Genomic DNA, 17,574 nt, shown 5'->3' with positions numbered 1-17,574 from the left:
ATAGCTTATGTAAGCCTGTAAAAATGGTGGAGCATCAATCCTGGCCTGAAGAATCTGCATGGATTAGTGTTTTATTAAAGTTATGACCCTAGGTTTCAGTGGATTTGAGTAAATTTAGAGCATATATCTTGTTGAGCGGTTCATTTTTGCTATGTGGAGGTCTGATGTAGCCGATCTCACTATTTGATAGATAGACCATTTTTTCTTCTCACCTGTGAAGCAACCTTAGCCTTAGTCAGCTGTATTGGCTCGTGTCTTGTGTGGGATTGATATCTCCATTACACACGAATACATAAAGATCTTGTCAATAACATTCTAGAATCACTAACATGTGAGAAGAGATGCATACCGTTCATCGACGTATGCAGTGAGATGATCCCTTGACTCCCACTAACCATGGCGACGTTCATTTCAGTGATGGATTGATATGAAATTTAGCACAGACAGAGAGAGGACCTAAAGTCCTTTATATAGATACTGTGATGCATTCCTCCCATCAAAGATTACTAATTAGACTAAGAATAGAACTCTAATCCCTTTAGTCAGCTAGGATTGTGTTGGCCCTTTGGGATTTTTTTGTATGGATCTCCTTTACCTTCCTAGCTTTTTTGCCTTAGAATTGGGGGCCCTAGCTCTCGTAAGGCTTGTCTTCAAGAGTCTTAATGGAAAACCCCCTTTGGGATTGTATATCGCTTTTTTTGCCCTTTCCAATAAATTTGATATAACCTATTAAAAAAAAAAAATTATAAAGCCTTGTCCCTCCTCACTCGTAGAAGTAGAAGAAGGAAGATATTATTAAAATAAGAAAAATGGGTTATCGTCGGGCCATTGGGCACTCATTGGGCAATGGTGATTGATGATTGCTTCCGTGAAAGAGAGATTCTCTTTTGCACCTCTGACCAACGAACTTTAATACAGATAATAAGTATGGGAGGCATGGTTCCTAATCTTGTATCGGATCAGGTCAAGCCCGATCAGATACACCTGTCCTGACAAGGGCATAAAGGTAAAAACAATGGATTTTTATGAAAAAAAAGAGGCAAATGTGTCATATTTGTCCTAATTCTGGGCGATCCTGATCCAATCCGATCCCGATACCAAAATTAAGAAGCGTTCGGATCCTCTCCAATGACTTCTCCTAAAGTCACATTTCATATCAATTCAATGAGACTTAACTCCTTTTTTTTTATTTTTTTCAATCTTTTTTTTTCCTCTCCCTCCTTTTTAGGAATTCATAAAACGTTAATTACATATTTTTTCAATAATAATCTTAATTACCTAGATTCAATCACGTTTTATGGATTTCTAAAAAAAAGAGGGGAAGAGGGAAAAGAATGGGGTAACAGAGTATCAAATTTAAAACATATGCTTCCTTCTTCTATTATCTATCTTAAGCCGACCATAGCAGATCTTTCTTTGATACATTATCTTAAGAGACCCAAGAGATTAGGTTTAGAAATTCAATTGAAAACCCGAATCGCGTAAAGAGATAAAAACCAGATTTATAATTCTAGTCAAAGATTACTTTAGGACATATATAAAAAGGGCTGTTGTTCTCTGTGCCATAGTGCAGGCTGCCCCAGGCACATGGGAGTGGGTGCAATGACTATCCCGCCCCTCCTGCACTGACTGCGGCAAAGAGAACATTCGATTCGTTTTCTTTTAAAACCTGGTGCGGCAAAGAGAACATTCGATTCGTTTTCTTTTAAAACCTGGTGACTCGAATGAGTTAAACCTGATCATAACGAGTCATGTATTTTTATTTTCTTATACAGAAAAAGATCTTGCGTAAACGTGTAAAACGCTATTAATGCCATAATAAGGACGAATAAGAAAAGAAAGACAGCCCCGTATCCCGTATTCACCGCAAACAGTTTCGATTAAATACGGTATCCTGGGACTCCATCCGATTCCAGAAGTCGTGTAGAGCACGACCCTCGTCCTCTATAAGCTTTTTGAGCCTTCCCTCCAATTCCAACGGCTCCCTCTTTTCCTCCACAAGCTTTTGAAGAGCTCAAAACCACTCTCTCTCACTCTCACTCTCACTTTCTCTCTTGTTCTGCTCTTATATTTCTCCAATTCTATCTTCCCTATAACGCAACCTCTAATGGTGATTTTGAAGGTCTTCCACTGGAAACCTTATCTTTCTATTCAGTAGGTTTATTAATTACGCGGAACCCATGAAAGAAAATCCAGTTATTCGCTGACTCTTTCTTGCTTTTTAGAGTTAATATGGATCCTAATTCCGAAGTTCTTGAAATCAGCTCTGATGAAGATTCTGATGATGTGGTATTTGTGAGCGAGAGACAGAGTTCCAAGCCTGCAGAAAGACCAAAACTGGCCTCTGAGGATGAATCCGACGATGATTGCATTATATTGGATGGTGACCCTGATAACCCAGTTGCCGTTGTAAATGACCCTTCATGCTCCCAGGTTGTTTATCTTGATTTTAGTCCTTCTTTGCTTTAAATTTCAGTGCATCCTGACTTCTGGTCCCCCAATGCTCTTGTTTATTTGATCCTTCTTTCTGTCACTTATGGTGTGCTCTTATAGGTTTTGAGGCTACAAACTGCTCTTCCCAAAGAAAACAAGTCGTCTACGGTTAGAACGGATGCTTTAGCGGGGAAAAAGAGACCGAGGGAATTGGAGAATGAGGACTCAAATGGGGCCGAGAAGGTTAAAGCCATTGAGAAGCTCCGACAAATGGGTATTCGCCAATTACGCGAACAAGCAACCCTTCAAAGGATTTCATCATATGGGTTGAAGAAGAAACTCTTAGAGAGGCTCTCTGTCGAGTTGGATAAGGATTCTCAATCTCAGAAGACTACTGAAGGTGCATTTTTTCTTCTTCTTTTGATTGTATTCGAATGTTATTGATTTTATATACGATAGGAAGATAAAAAGAAGAAAAAGAAATGGGGGATGTATGATAGAATTCTGGTGGCAGGTAAAGAGGAATCATGCGCGAGCAAAAAAAAGAAATCAATTACGGCTACTAAGAAGGGTTATGCAGTTTTGGGTCAATGGATACCTTATCACATAAAGACACCTAACCATGTTTTGCAGCTTGTAAGAAACAGTTTATTCCTATTATTTTAAATATTATTATATCAATCCTCCTTAGACTGTTATGGGTTGAATTTGATAGTTCTGGCCCCTAAACCAGTAATCTGGTTGTTTAGATATGCGGTTTCTTTGGAAGAAGGGGGTTCATGTGGGATGGGAGATAGGGAAAGCTCACTATAGACTTAAAGAGAGGGGAGAAGAGGGAGCTGGACTATTTGGTTGCTCTTCTTATGAGGTTGCTTGTGGTTGCCAGTTGCTGCATCGTTGGATGATTGTTATGTAATTCCATCTTAAAGAGTATTTACATTTGTAGACCCTAATTGGGGTTTGTTGAAGTATCAATCAGACAAACCAAGTTTGTTGAAAGTTAAAAACCTCCGAATTGGATTCTGAGAGTTGTCACCAATGCAGGGACAGTACTACTGCTCTCCCAAGGTAAGCCAAGGGTGATTCTGTCAAACATCCTTTGAGCCCAGCATGATGATGGCATCACAGTTCTAGTCCTTACAATGATCTTTGACCAGTGATTCCTGATGTTGCATTTGTTCAGTAAGACTTAGCTTCTGGCAGCCACCAATTCTTTAGGATTGTTTCACCTTCTAGTAATGTTGATTCTTCTTGTCGTTATCTCTATTGTATGACCTTTGCCTGCTTGCTGACTGCAATTCAGCAGAGCACAGCAGAGGAATTGTGATGCAGATTTATCACCAAACTGGGCTTCTTTTAAGTTGATGCAGATTTATCAAATTGCAGGAAGGTTCCAGTGCTGGTGGCCCTTTGCCAGTCCAGCAGCTATTTATAGACTGTAGTTGTCATCCAATGAGCTGCTTCTTAGATCTCGTGTGTTGCCATGCCATGATTGTGTTGCTGCTAGAACCAATATCTACCTTTTTCCTTTTTGAGCTTCAGTTGATTCCTGAACATGGATCATATACATGCATACATATATGTAAACTAGTTTAGTTGCAGTGTTGTGATTCAGAATTTGGTGAAGCAAAAAATGGATCAGTTAGTAGTTTTTTTTTTCTTCCAACCTCTATATTGATTCTTTTTGATAATTAGATGTCTTGCATTTTCCCTATCTTAAAGATCTGATATTGAAATTCATAAATGAATTCCTTCTATCATCATCAAGATGCTCAGTGTTTCTGGGATTTTGACTGTCATTATTAGGTTCCTGACAAGCCATTTGACTCTTCATTGGGGGGGGGGGGGGTTCAACCTCGGGAGTCACGGCTTGAACCTGGCGTTGCCAAGTTCATCTCCCTAATTTGTAATACCAGCATGATGAAGCAGCAAATGTTGGAAATAGGTTGGTATTCCCTCTATTTACATTTTATGGAGTATCAAGGAGTAGATTTTGTCATTCTACATGATGGAGAATCAGTAGAGAGTTTGTAGTCTACCAAGTACTTATCTGTTACAGTTTATGTTAGACATTCATTGAATTTATACATGCCATGACCTGTACAATGTTTATGCCATAGGCCCAAAATCAAAACATTTTTTTCCTTTGTGATCTTTGATTTTCTGTTTCTTGATGTTGCCTGACTGATGAAATTTGGGAATTAGTGCATAGGTGGCCACCGACCACTCATTTATTAATTTGTATACAACTCACTGGAACCATCATGAAATTTGGTTTCAGCTAAGCGATGATAAATTGACTAGCATTACCCCTGAAATGTCAACATTTAAGTGATTTATTCTGTAATTAAACAGAAAGAAGTGCACGGCTGTTGTGATAATGATTACAAGGCCAAAAGCCAGCACCTCTGAATAGTATTACTCAATCAGATGGCTAACCATATACAAGGATTGGCTATGCACTCCTACATTAGCTAGCTCATTTACTTGAGAGTTTTCTGATCTCTTTCTCCATTGGAAGGAAAAGTTTTGTCTCTATTTTATTTGACCATTTAACTGCTTGGAACTTTTCTTTTAATTTGTTTGAATTTTTAAAACATACTAATTTTTATTTTCCCCTTCTCCCTCCAAAAAAGGTTTAAAATATGTGCAATGTCTGGAAGCTTGTTATATGTTTACTAACATGACTTTAATTTACTTTGTTATTATGTTGGCAATTTTATAATTCTATTACTTTCTGGGTCTATTTCTTGCTAGGAAACAACGCTGAGAAGTTGCCCCTTGGCAAGCTAAGCAAAGCCACAATTTTGAAGGTGAAAAATTGAGTTCATGCATTGAAGCTTTTTATGTTTCTTTAAGAGATATTGCGTACAGGGGCATGTCTGTTTTCAGTATGAAAGTGAAATCTATAAACACAGAACGAAGTACATTTGTCCCAAAAAAACTATATTTGTTTTGACATGACACAGAACAAAGCACAGTAACGAAGAAAATGTAGAAGGCTTTTGTTAGCTTTTAAGACTCTTGAAAGAGTCAGACAATTAAATAAATTGGAAATTTCAGTCACTAATGGGTTGATTTAGTTGCTGCATTTGATCTAACACGAGCATAAACAATTTTGCCCTGGCCAAAACTGTCTTATTTTGTTTCATGCAATGTTTCATGCAAACCTTTTAGGAGTTGCCTTCAAGGACAATCTTTCCTAGATTCAACTTTCTATGACACAAGCTCTCAATTGCAACTTGACCATGATCACCTTGCTTGTTAAATGTCATATTCCTCCAAATGTTTGTTTTCTTTACCTGAAGGCATCATTGTCAGTTCATAGCTTATTTATATACTTCCGTTCTGCTCAAGATGTTTTGGCTTATCTTCTAGAGAGAGAGTTTGGAGTCAGTTTGGCTATGCAACTTGACCTCGTAATTGATTGTGTTTTTTCTCCTGAGACGCCTGAGGCCATAAAAATTTTGAAGTTGCCACTGGAAGCAATATGGTGGTGTCTTTTTCTGAGAAGAAATAGAGGAACTTTTAAGGGTCATCCAGAACCAGCATATGGGTGATTTCTTAAGTTTGGATTTTTGTTTTTCTTCTGGCTGTTATTAGCAAATAGTTTGCTAGTTTATTATTATTACTTTTTCAGAAATTTACGTTTACGTTTACCATCCCTGTGGTTCCAAACAATTACGTCTATCACTCCTAGAATTTCATATATTTCATAAACTTTTCCTGTATTTTTGAAAGATTCTTACAAATGTACCCCTATCGTTGAGCATTTTGGGGTTTCGAGCTACAATTCAGACATTTGACATCCAAGTAAGTATCCCAATAAGCCATTGTTGCCGATTCATTGAATAGAAAAATTGATGAAAACAGATCCTTTTTTTTTCCAGGGGGGGGGGGGGAGTTCTCTGGAATTTATATATTAAAAGTTGGGTTTGGGGTGGACTAAATTGCTTGGAGGGTTCAAGCGAAGAGGGGAGAACTTTCATCAAGGCCTCTATCTTGGCGCTTTGTTGATCCCTTTTGAAAGATGAGGAGGATTCTCAGTTTGGGGTCTGAATGCGCTCTTAAGAAGAACATAAATTTCATGGATGATTTTGTGTTTGGAGTCATCAGCAACAAGAGGAAGCAAACGTTTGAGCAACAAAAACTATGTGACTGGATATCAATTACTGTAAAGTTTGATTATAATTCTTCCTTTTGTTCTTCCCTTAAAATAGGGAGTTTTTATTTTTAAATCTTATATTGAATGTTGTTTATTGAATTCAAGAACGACAAGGAGGGCGAGTGGCAGTTGGATTGTAGCACAGGGGGTAGAGGCGGTGTGGGGTGATTTTTGAAAAGAAATCCTTCCATAAGGAGTGAAGCGAATTTCAAGTGCAGCAAGGAGTGGGGGGCGGGTGGGGTTGACCGGTTGCAGCAGGAAGGAGGAGGAGGAGGCGGGTTGGATGCAGGAAGAAGAAGAAGAAGAAGAAAGAAGAAAGGAGAAGGAGGCGGGTTGGAAGAAGAAGAAGAAAGAAGAAAGGAGGAGGAGGCGGGTGAGGTTTTGACCTTGTTATGGTTTTTATAGATCCTGATTTATTTTAAATAAAAATATCCATAAATGATACCAAACACCTGCTAAAACGTTTTTGCGTCTGAAAAACAAAAAAAAAATGATACAAAAATGACACGAATGTTTCGTGTCTTTTCTCACTATTCAACCCAAGTCTTTCTTGGCCTTCCCTTAGCAATACATCTCATTTCTTGCTTATGGAGCTTTCGCCCTTTGTTTAACATGATTGAATTCTATCAAAAATTGTTTGTGATGTTGTTTCCTTGTTACTATGAGTTTCATCTACAACAAATCTGAGTTTGCCTTGTAATCCCAATTTTCAATTTTGTTGTAGGAAGATCCATTGTATTCTAATTATCAGCGCCTTCATTGTGAACTTACGCCTCTTGAAGTCGATTCTGAGGAATTTTCTATGGTAATTCATGTTGTTTTTACTTTCTTGGTCAAATTGAACTCCACTTTTACATCTCACTCATCCTTGATCATTCTTGAAATGAATTCAGGGGGAGAAAGAATCTAAACTGTTACAATACATGGTATAGTCTTATGATTTTTTTTTTCCTTTTTCATTTCACTGCCAGATTGAGAAGTATATGCAGAATACTCATGCAAAAACACATTCAAATTATACTGTTGATATTGTACAATTATTTAGGGTTTCCAGAGAAGGCGAAGAGGAACGCTTCAGGAAGGTAAAAAATGCAGCGTCCATGAAAAGAACCTTCTTTTTTCACTTCTTATAGAAAATTTTGCAATTCCTCCCATAAGGCTTTGTCTCTGGATGGTCCATGAAAAGAACCTTCTTGTTCATGTGCTTTTGATGCAGTTCTCTACTACCACGAATAGGATGCTTTTGTGGCATGGTTCTCCTCTCACGAATTGGATTGGAATTCTATCGGCAAGGTTATCACTTGATTTTTCCTGCTAGCAATAAGGAAATTTAGGATCTGTATGTCAACCATTCTGTTTCAAAAAATTGGTTCGGAGAGAATCGATTTTTTCTGTATCAAAAAACGATGTATGTTAAACCTGATAAAAAATTGTTTGTGTTATTACAGAGAAACATAAACATGTATGGATTGAATTGTAACTTCAAAACGTACCAGGCTCGATTTTACTTTCTGCACGTTGTTCGTGATATTTCTGAATATCTCAGCTGAAGAACTCTTACGCTCGAATTCCCTCAGCCTCCTCTTCAACTCTCGAATAGGCTCCCATTCCTTCTAGCTTTCCTCACTATCTCCCTTCCAATCCCACCGAAAGTCCTTCACTATAAGTTTCCTTCCACCCCAAAACCTATCCCTATCATCAAAATTAGTAATCCCATCCTTATCTTCAACTTCAGAAATAATTGTGCTCCTAATTGCGGACAGTTCAATCCGAATCTTAGATTTAGGTCTCCATTTCTCCAAAACCTTGCGGCTAAAATCCGGAGATGAGTAAGCTCGACGGAATTCAAATAACTCGAGCTCTCTGTCACAGGAAGTAGTGATTTTCTTGGAAGGGTTAACCCTATTTCTCATCAACTGAAAATCCGCATCAGCTGAGTCTCTCACCCCCCTCAAACCTTTTGAGATGAACGACAAAGCCTTCTCTGCTGTTGCTGCAGGGGTCGAAGGTCCAGCTTCTGTTCGGATATTCATCAAGCTTGACTCGAATTTCCAATCTGAATGACTGAATCAAAGGTTTCGAATTAGGGTTTCTACGATTCTCTTCCGAGGAGAGAAATCCAGAAAAGGATTTATGCAGAGCTTGGGAATACGAAAGGAAAGCTAACTGTTTTGTGTCCATGTTGTTTCTCTGACATTTCGTTGAATCAATTCTCAAATCTGAGGGTGTTTCTCAAAACCCTGCCGGAATCTATTATTATATCACCCAGTCCGTTTCAAAAAATCACAGAAACGGATCAAACAACACATACATAATAATCTGTTTCAATTCTGCCCCTAGAATCAATTTTTTACCATACAGATCCTTATCTGTGCTTTTTATTTTAAATTTTACCTTTTTTCATAATGTTTCACTTGGAGAGCGTTAGGGTAGTAGATGAGAGAATCAAGCAAGAGTAAAGCATAATATCCAGATCTGTTACATACTAAGTATTCAGTTGGAAATTGGGTCAGATAGGGATTCCTATATAGATCTGAGACGGAACATAACCCGGATCTGCCAGCACAAACTTGTTCCAGGATTAAGATCTACACAGGTCCAACCGTCCAACCCACATCTGGCACTGTCTTCTGCCCTTGAGTTGTCATTATTCTTTTCTCAGCAATGCTTCCATAAAGACAGCAGAACAGGACAAAGACATTTTCCTTTTTGTTAGTTATATATTACTTGGAGATGCCTAGGGAAATTGGGATCCAACATTAACAGGGACCACCTAGGTGGACAACTTAGTTGGAAAAAAATTCCACTTTTGATGATTTATCCTTTGGTTATTCAGGAAAAATGACCAATAGCCATCATATGCTTACTATGCTAGGTCCCATATGAAAAGGATAATGTGCAAGATTTAGAAGAAGTCTTTAAATTGGATTTTATTTTTTTTTAATAATGCCCTTCTAGACCATTTTAGGCTGGAAGATCTTAGTGTGCCTCGGATGTCTGCCACATCTATAATACAAGGTATTATACTTTTTTTCCCCTTCTTTTGACTCATTTTTATGTGGTAGTGTGTTAGTACATTGTTTTAACTGAATGATTCTTTTCATTTTTGTAAACTTTGAAGGGCATCAAATATTTTAAACTTTGGAATGAGTTGTGCAAAATATCTAAATGTTACTACTACAATAAATAGACAACAGGATCATTTCTTTTCAGTTTTCAAATTGAGAATGAGTCAATCAAAATATCTAAATGCTACTTCCACTGTTGTGAAAGATCATTTCTTTTCAACTTTCGAATGAGTTTTGCAAAAAGTGCTAATTCTTCTGTTACAAAACTACAGGATTACGAATAGCTACTCTACAAACACCTGTAGCAGGTAAAATGTTTGGAAGGGGTGTTTATTTTGCTGATATGTTTTCAAAAAGTGCCCACTATTGCCGTGAATCATATGTTACTAAGGCTGGCGTGCTGCTTTTATGTGAGGTACTCAACTTTCTAGTTAACAACTTTCTGTTAGTACAAGGTAAGACCAGGGCATTTAGGTAAAAGATGACTAACCGATGTTTATGGATGCAACTTAGGTCAAACACGACTAACCGATGTTAATGGATTCATGCCATACTTGTGCTCATCGGTCCGAACTGTCTGAAAGGATAACTATGGCTATTTTCCATACTTTTTACCCCACTTTTCCATCGCATTTCAGGCCTAACAGATTTCTGTGCTCAGGAGTTTTATTAGTATATTCACCTGATGGAATTGTTATAAAATCCATGGATTAGTCCAATTGAAGGACTCATGATAGTCTTGACTTTTGAGTGTTCTTCCACCAAAAGATGCATGGTTTTGTTCGTTGTACTTCTGTGGTTACCCCCGTTTCCCCTTCCAATTTAGTCATGCATGTCAGATAGCAAAATGTTCCCTGTGGTAGACTATTGAACCTTCTTTCTTGCAGGTTGCACTTGGGGAGATGGATGAGCTTCGATGTGCAAAGTATAATGCTGATCAGTTGCCAGCAGGGAAGCTAAGGTAACTTTCTCCTGGGGATTCTCCCTCCCCTTCTCGACTGATTTTTATGATATTTACTTTTCTTCTGAAATTTTGATATCATGATTTAAGGCGTAATATATGAGTGCAGATGGATCTTTGGTGTTAGATTTAGGGCTAAACTCAGTAAAGGCATCTGTTTCCTATTGATGACTTGGCGAGGTAAAATGTTGTTAAACCCAAGGCTCTAAATGAGCTGAAGGGGTTCATAATGGAAATGAGTTTTAATTTCAAAATGGTGGTACTGTATGTTTTGTTATAAGAGCTGAACATATGGAAAGGTAATCCAGTATAGCATGGGCTAGTTGGATTGGGAAATAAATTTAGGTAAGATGTCATGGCGGTTAGGCGATGGCCAGCTTCCTTGACTTCTTCTGGCGTGGCCAAGGTTGGCAAGGCAAGTGTCATATTTGAGGTATTTTTTCCATATTCCAGTTGAGTTTCTTTCATCTTGTGGGTCTTGGTGACTTGATCCATAAGGCGATCTCGGTCGCCTTGGGCATTGTGGGTGTGCCTGAAATTGGATTAGTTGAAAACACTAAGAGACATGCTTGGGAGTTGGGACCAACACAGAGATTAGTTCAATTGTTTTTTTTACTCTCTTGGGGGTGTGTTTATAAGATGGGACTTCAAACTATATTTTGCTTTATGATATAACACCATTAAAAATTGCTTGTACCCACCTGTCAATAAAAGAAAGAAAAAAAAAACAAAAAGAAACTTGTACCCCAGAAATTTTCAAATCATATTTAGATCAATACCCCACCATAAGGAAATAAGTTGCACCTCCAATTGTCCATGTCTGCATCTTCGCATTCAACTTTACTGCACACTGCAACAATGTTTCTGTTCAATAGAAATAATGTAGTTGGCATATAAAGACATTGAAAAGATGATGCTTATGTTTAACAAGGAACCATTTTTGCCTGTCTATTGGGGAAGAAAATATGAAAAACACTGTAGAGGTTAGTGGTTTTTTGCAATTTTTGAAACAGCAGTGTATGTTTACCAAGTTTGGTATTCAAGATTGTTGCTTATAGCCTTGGATGGCAAAGCTAAGGTCCCTTGCAAATTCAATATCACAGCACAAAAATAATAGGATCAACAGCTCCAGATTCATCAATGTCCAAGACTCTCAAAGATGGTGTCATTGTACCCCTAGGAAAGCCAAAGGAACAACCAGGTCCCAAGGTAGTATGCTTTATACTAGTAAGATAAAATAGTGAAATTTAATCATAATCATAACCTTACTGTCTCCAATCAAATGTCTTGCAGGGCTTTTTGTATTACAATGAGTACATAGTATATAATGTGGAACAGATTCGTATGCGGTATATCGTTCAAGTGAACTTCAATTTTACTAGTAATAATTGTGCCATTTTATGAATCTGGAGTACAAGATGGTGTCATTATCCCCTACGAAAGACAAAGGCACAACCAGATCCCATGGTAGTATGCTTTATACTAGTTAGATAAGATAGTGAAATTTAACCATAATCATAATCTTACAGTCTCCAATCAAATGTCTTGCAGGGTAGTTTGCTTTACAATGGCTACATAGTATACAATTTGGAACAGATTCAGATGCGGTATATCATTCAACTTCAATTCTAAGAGGTGGTAGGGAACAAGAGGTTTTGTTCCTTAATAATGTTTTTCTTAGGACAGTTGTTTCACTTCTTTAGTAGCACAGATATTTTGAGTTATTATAGCTCATCTTTCTTTTATTGATTCCGTCTTTAAGGATTAGCCCACCTATATTCTAAATTATAATGTTTTCATTTGAGAAAATTTTAATCTCTCAATGCTAGAACAAGGATTCAGTCCTTCATTGTCCATTCAGGATCACAAACTATAGTGATGCCACAGATATGTAAGATTGCTAGAGCCAATGATGTTGAAATGTGGTGCTTCACCCGAGTTCCTTGAATGGGTCTCTTTGTTGTTGAGAGGACCAATGTGGTGCTTCACCCGAGTTGTACTTTAAAGTTAACGTGTCACGATGTTGGTGACATTTGATTTTTGTAATCATGTATTCACATGTCAAGTTTCAGCCTGATTGGAATCGGCATCATGGCAAAACAATTGGCAAAACAATTCGTTAAGAAAAAACAGACTACAAAGAGGGTGCACGAGACAATAAATGGGAGGGGGCAGAGCTCAATTCAGTTTTTGCCCGAGATGGCCAATGACAGTCCCCCGCAGAAGCATCATGAGGGTTATCTCGGCATCGGCGTGGGCGGGTATCCGCCCAATAGAATTTCTCTAAAATTTTTTATTTCTTTCTTTCTTTAAGAGAATAAATAAAAGAGGAACAGACCTAGCAGTGTGGCTCTTACACCAGCATGGGGGCCAATCATATTGTGTATGGGAGCATCAACAAAGACAAGATATTTGCATTTCACGAGTGGCAAAATAGTCACTTCGTGTTGGGCTGTGTCTGAGCGTACGCTGCTGGACACTGTTCTTTTTTCCAAATAAAAAATTCCATTGTGAGGCATAGGAAATTGTTAGAGCAAACACCAATCAAAAACACGAAAAGAAACAAGAACTGAGCAAGAGGACACAGAGATATAACGTGGTTCACACACCAGTATGGTGTGCTACATCCATGGGCGAAGGCGAAGATGGATTCACTATGCAAATTGGAGAAAAATTACGATGGAGATCTCTCAAGAACTCCCAAAACGGCGCTGCTACTCTCTCCTATAAATCTTAAAATGAAAAAACCCCAAATCTTATTCATCTTTACAATAAAGCGAGTAAAGAACATAAATACTTCTCCATCGGATCCGGGTCAATATCGGCCCAAGCCCTCCACTACCATCACAGATCTCAGAAAAAGTTTCATTCGGATCGCCACCAAAAATATCGGAGCGAGTCATTCTTCGAAACGGGTCCAAAAATTCGAGACATACATAACAGAAATCTTGTAGGTCCAACGGGTCCAAGAATTCGAGACATACATAACAGAAATCTTGTAGGTTCAGAAAATTAATATACCTATCGGTGGAGGTAGATATCTATTTTGCGGTTTCATTCAGTGGGCATTGGGTAGATTTGACAATTTATATTTGTCACGTGGCAAATTCCAAGCTAAACACACTTGCTTTATCTAGTCTATTTTTTTTCATTATAAATTTAAACTAAGTTTAACCCTAAACTAAAATATGACATCAAAATATATTAATCCAAAGCCAAGAGATTTAATCCATGGGGAGTAGTTTTTTGTCGGGAGTGTGGTCTACGTGTACTCCCATGTGTCAATCTCTCTCCTCCTCAAAACAATTGTGTTAGAGGTTTCTTTTCATATGGGAAGGAGAGAGATAGACTCATGGGAGTGTTTGCTTAGGCCACACTCCCAACAATAGGTTCTTTTTCCCTAAATTTATTTAGTAAATAATAGTTGTTGATAAGCTCAGTTGGCAACGTCGAACACCTCACTTTAAGAGGTCATGACTTCAAATCTCCTTAGGGCTCACCTCTCACAAAAAAAATGTATAAAAAACTCAAGGACTGAGTTTCCTTTACCCATATGAAAAACTTTAAGGTCACCATATTTTACCCTTGGATTGGAATGGAGAAGGATAGTTTCGATACTGAACAATGGGAGTAGGAGTTTAATGATGGCACTCACTGTCTAGGGAGTTCAGATCTGCTACCCACACCTCTAGGGTGTGGGACCCATGCCTCATAGAGGGGTCAGATCTGTCCCCACCCTTCCCCCATGTGGGTAGCTGATCCAGATACTGTCTAGGAGTCCAATCATAGAGCCACATCATCTTTGATGAAGAGATTCTTTGATGGAAAAACTTTCACCTAAACTTAAATCCACATATGATGTCTCTAATAAAAAATGAAGGGAAAAGACTACCTCTAGTCTGACTCTCTTTCTCACCCCATATGGAAATGACCCCCTCCCCTCTCCCCTCTCCCCTCTCCCCTCCCCTTTTTCTATGTCGGGTAGAAAGTGAACACAATACAATCTTTTGGTTTAGGTTTGAAGTTCCCTCATAAACCAAAACTTTCTTACCTTTTCTTGTTAAGTTGAGCATTAATTTGCCTGAATTTTCTTCTGGGGATAAGTTTTGGTGTGTTTCAATTGCTTTGTAATGTTATATAGGTATTTATCTCACGTACTTCTCTTATCTCTGGTTTTAATCACGACATTGTTTCTGTAATTTGATTGAGGAAATTCTTGTTTAAGTTGATTTCAGCATTTTATACAAAAAAAAAACTCTGGATTTTAAAATTTTGAGTCCTGAGAGGCCATGAATTATATTATTTCTTTGTGGTTCTTTAGTAGTAATATTTACAGAATAAGATCACAATTTCTTGTGTTTATAGGTGATTTTTTTTCTTATTTAACTAACTAGTGATATGATGAATTTCTTTGTTAGAGAAGATATTTAAATACTTGTGGGAGTTGTTTCATTGTCATATCAGAATACTCTTACTCTTATGATAACCTTGTAAAAATAAACTTTCACCTCTCATTCTCCCTTGCTAATTCTTAATCCCTAAATAACCAACCCTCCCCTCTCCTCTCCTCCCATCGGTGACATCCTACTCCCTTTGGCTCATCACTACCTCTCAACCCCGCCTCCCCCTCTACCGTGAGCTACCACCTCTCCTCAATCTCCGCCCCACCCACACCCTCCCACCACCCTCATTTCCCCTCCAACACAGCAAAGACCCACAACAACTTCATCCCTTAGGAGATAAGAATTATGCAAATAAGAACTGTTGACTTAAATTGAAGCTGCAACCAGAATCAACCTACAATGGAGTTCGGGTAATAAAACAAGAAAACTCTAGCCATTTCAAATCTTATGAGGCTCTAAAATCAAATACAAGATTATGTCCAGTGTAATCTATATCAATATGTAGGCTATTCCTAAAAATATAGTGAAAATTTCCTGGGACCAGAGATGTAGAAGCAAAAGACATAGCAGTTCTGAATCTATGCTCGAACACCTACCCAATATCGAGACTTTCAGAGAACTGATAGTCTCTTGAACTGAAATACATACACTTACCTTGGATAAGTTCTAAGTAGGGGCACCACTTCAACTATAGTTACGATTGCCATAGCTTCTTCAACTATAATTAAGGAAAATATATCACTGGTAAAAAGGCCGTCATCAGATGTTTGCCGGCCAACATCATCTCTAAAACTCAATCCCCCTTTGAAATCATCAATCGGAGTGATGCATCACAATTTAGCTTCAAAAATTTAATCGAAGGAGGAGACCATTGATGAAGAGCAACTCGCCAGGGGGGGGAGCAGGCTAAGCTATGAGTTGTGAGGATGAGACTTTCGAGCTATAGTGAATTCGTTGAAAGCTTGTTGAGCTTGCCGAATGACATCAATTGGGAACCAAGAATGTTGTTTCATAACAAAAATAATTTACTGCAATAACAAAATAATTAGGGTAATTTACACATACCACCCCTGAGGTTTGACGAGAGTATGATTTTACTCTTCAGTTTTGGAAAATTCTGCGCACCCCCTTGAGGTTTACAAACATTAACAAATAAACCCATTCCGTCAGTTTATGACTAACAACGTTAAAAAGATGGAGTGAACTGACACAATTGCCCTTGCCTCATCTTCCCCAAATCAATTGGGGAAGATGAGTTGCAGGCTATTTCATGAGCAACTCGATTGAAGTTTCCAAACATTTAAACTACAATACCACAATTTATTATACAAATATTGATTAACAAGGACTACTGGACAAGACACAGAAATACAGAAAAATTTTCTGGTTTAGAACCCTAAATCTCCTAAACCCCCAAATCCTTCATGCCTTCTCTTCTTCTCAATTTCATTCTTCCCGTGGAATCAACCCAGCTTCACACCTAGTCTCAGGTTTCTGGTTTGGAACCCTAAATCCCCAAAACCCCCAAATCCTTCATGCCCTTTCTGATCGAAGTTCCATTTGAGTTGTAATTACCGTTGATTTGAAAAGGGAGTAAATCGAACCCTCCATTTTGATCAGCCAGCTTCGTGTGTCATCCGTGTCTCCATCACTCCCATCCGTCCAGCAACTCTGCAATTTCTGAGTTAAAGGATGATAAAGAGAGAGAAAGGAAGCAAATTGATAGCAGCGATGGGTTCGAGTAAAGATGAGAAATCGAGAAGGCTTTGGAGAGAGTTGAATACCCTCTTCGTCTTGGTAACTATGTCTATTTCTCTTACCATCTTCTCTGCTCCTGTCATCCTTGTCATAGCCGATGCGCTTCTCCCTTCTGCAATTCTCTCCACTTCATCCCTCTTTCATTTGAGACACTTTCTTCTCATGTTAGAAATTACGTTTCCAATCAACCCTAGTCGATATACCTCTCATCTCCATCGCCAGATCAGCTGTGATTATATATAAGAATTTAAACACACCCAACACAAATTCTGCTTCTAAATTAGTTAAATATTCAATTTTTGATTTACCAAACATAAAATTGATAAGATTTGGGTTTGATTGTTGCAGGTTCTTATTATTTCTGTGATGCACCTTTGCACTTTACACAGCCGTCCTTCATGTTAGTATTTTCTGTTATTATTAGGACATCTAGTCATCTAGTGTGGACTATATTTTCCATTGTAAATTTATGCCTCATATTTGTGAGAAGGCAAAATGGCTGGGAAAGGAGAAACAAATCAATCTGCGTCAAAATAGGAGTTTGTACCATTTGGGGATCTAAATCTGTATTTTTTTGTTGTAGGTTCTTACCATTTCTGTGATGCACCTTTTTGCCAGCAAAACGATTATCAAAAGTTTTTGTAAAGAGAGATTTATTTTTTGAAATAGCCTACAACTCATCTTCCCCAATTGATTTGGAAAAGATGAGATGCCCTTGATTTTAACACTGTTAGTCATGAATTGACGGAATAGGTTTATTTGTTAATGTTTGTAAATCTCAGAGGT

At 38.0% G+C, this 17,574-nt stretch overlaps 2 protein-coding genes across 2 annotated transcripts in view; both read left to right on the top strand.

The window, feature by feature from the left end:
- The first annotated feature begins 2,232 nt into the window (after positions 1-2,232).
- Positions 2,233-12,031, top strand: LOC122651235 (poly [ADP-ribose] polymerase 2-like). The gene is made up of 11 exons (XM_043844540.1): positions 2,233-2,433; positions 2,554-2,833; positions 5,191-5,246; positions 6,175-6,246; positions 7,323-7,403; positions 7,570-7,680; positions 7,815-7,884; positions 9,933-10,081; positions 10,554-10,627; positions 11,731-11,836; positions 11,921-12,031. Exons 1-11 carry the CDS (start codon positions 2,233-2,235, stop codon positions 12,029-12,031), a joined length of 1,311 nt encoding a protein of 436 aa, XP_043700475.1.
- The window catches only part of LOC122650374 (poly [ADP-ribose] polymerase 2), a 48,368-nt gene continuing 33,394 nt past the window's right edge, over positions 2,601-17,574 (top strand). Inside the window, exon 1 of the mRNA XM_043843790.1 lies at positions 2,601-2,676. The gene's annotated coding sequence lies outside the window, so the exon portion shown is untranslated. The remainder of the gene's footprint in view (positions 2,677-17,574) is intronic.

This window comes from Telopea speciosissima, chromosome 2, assembly GCF_018873765.1.
Source record: "Telopea speciosissima isolate NSW1024214 ecotype Mountain lineage chromosome 2, Tspe_v1, whole genome shotgun sequence".
Lineage (NCBI taxonomy): Eukaryota > Viridiplantae > Streptophyta > Magnoliopsida > Proteales > Proteaceae > Telopea > Telopea speciosissima.
The sequence above is the reverse complement of the archived record's forward strand: the minus strand, read 5'-3'. Positions and strand labels throughout refer to the sequence as shown.

Coding starts and splice junctions, on each gene's coding strand:
- LOC122651235 (XM_043844540.1), top strand. CDS start 2,233: ATGGATCCTAATTCCGAAGTTCTTGAAATCAGCTCTGATGAAGATTCT. Junction 2,834..5,190: donor ATCTCAGAAGACTACTGAAG/GTGCATTTTTTC, acceptor ATTTCTTGCTAG/GAAACAACGCTGAGAAGTTG. Junction 11,837..11,920: donor AGGAACAACCAGGTCCCAAG/GTAGTATGCTTT, acceptor AATGTCTTGCAG/GGCTTTTTGTATTACAATGA.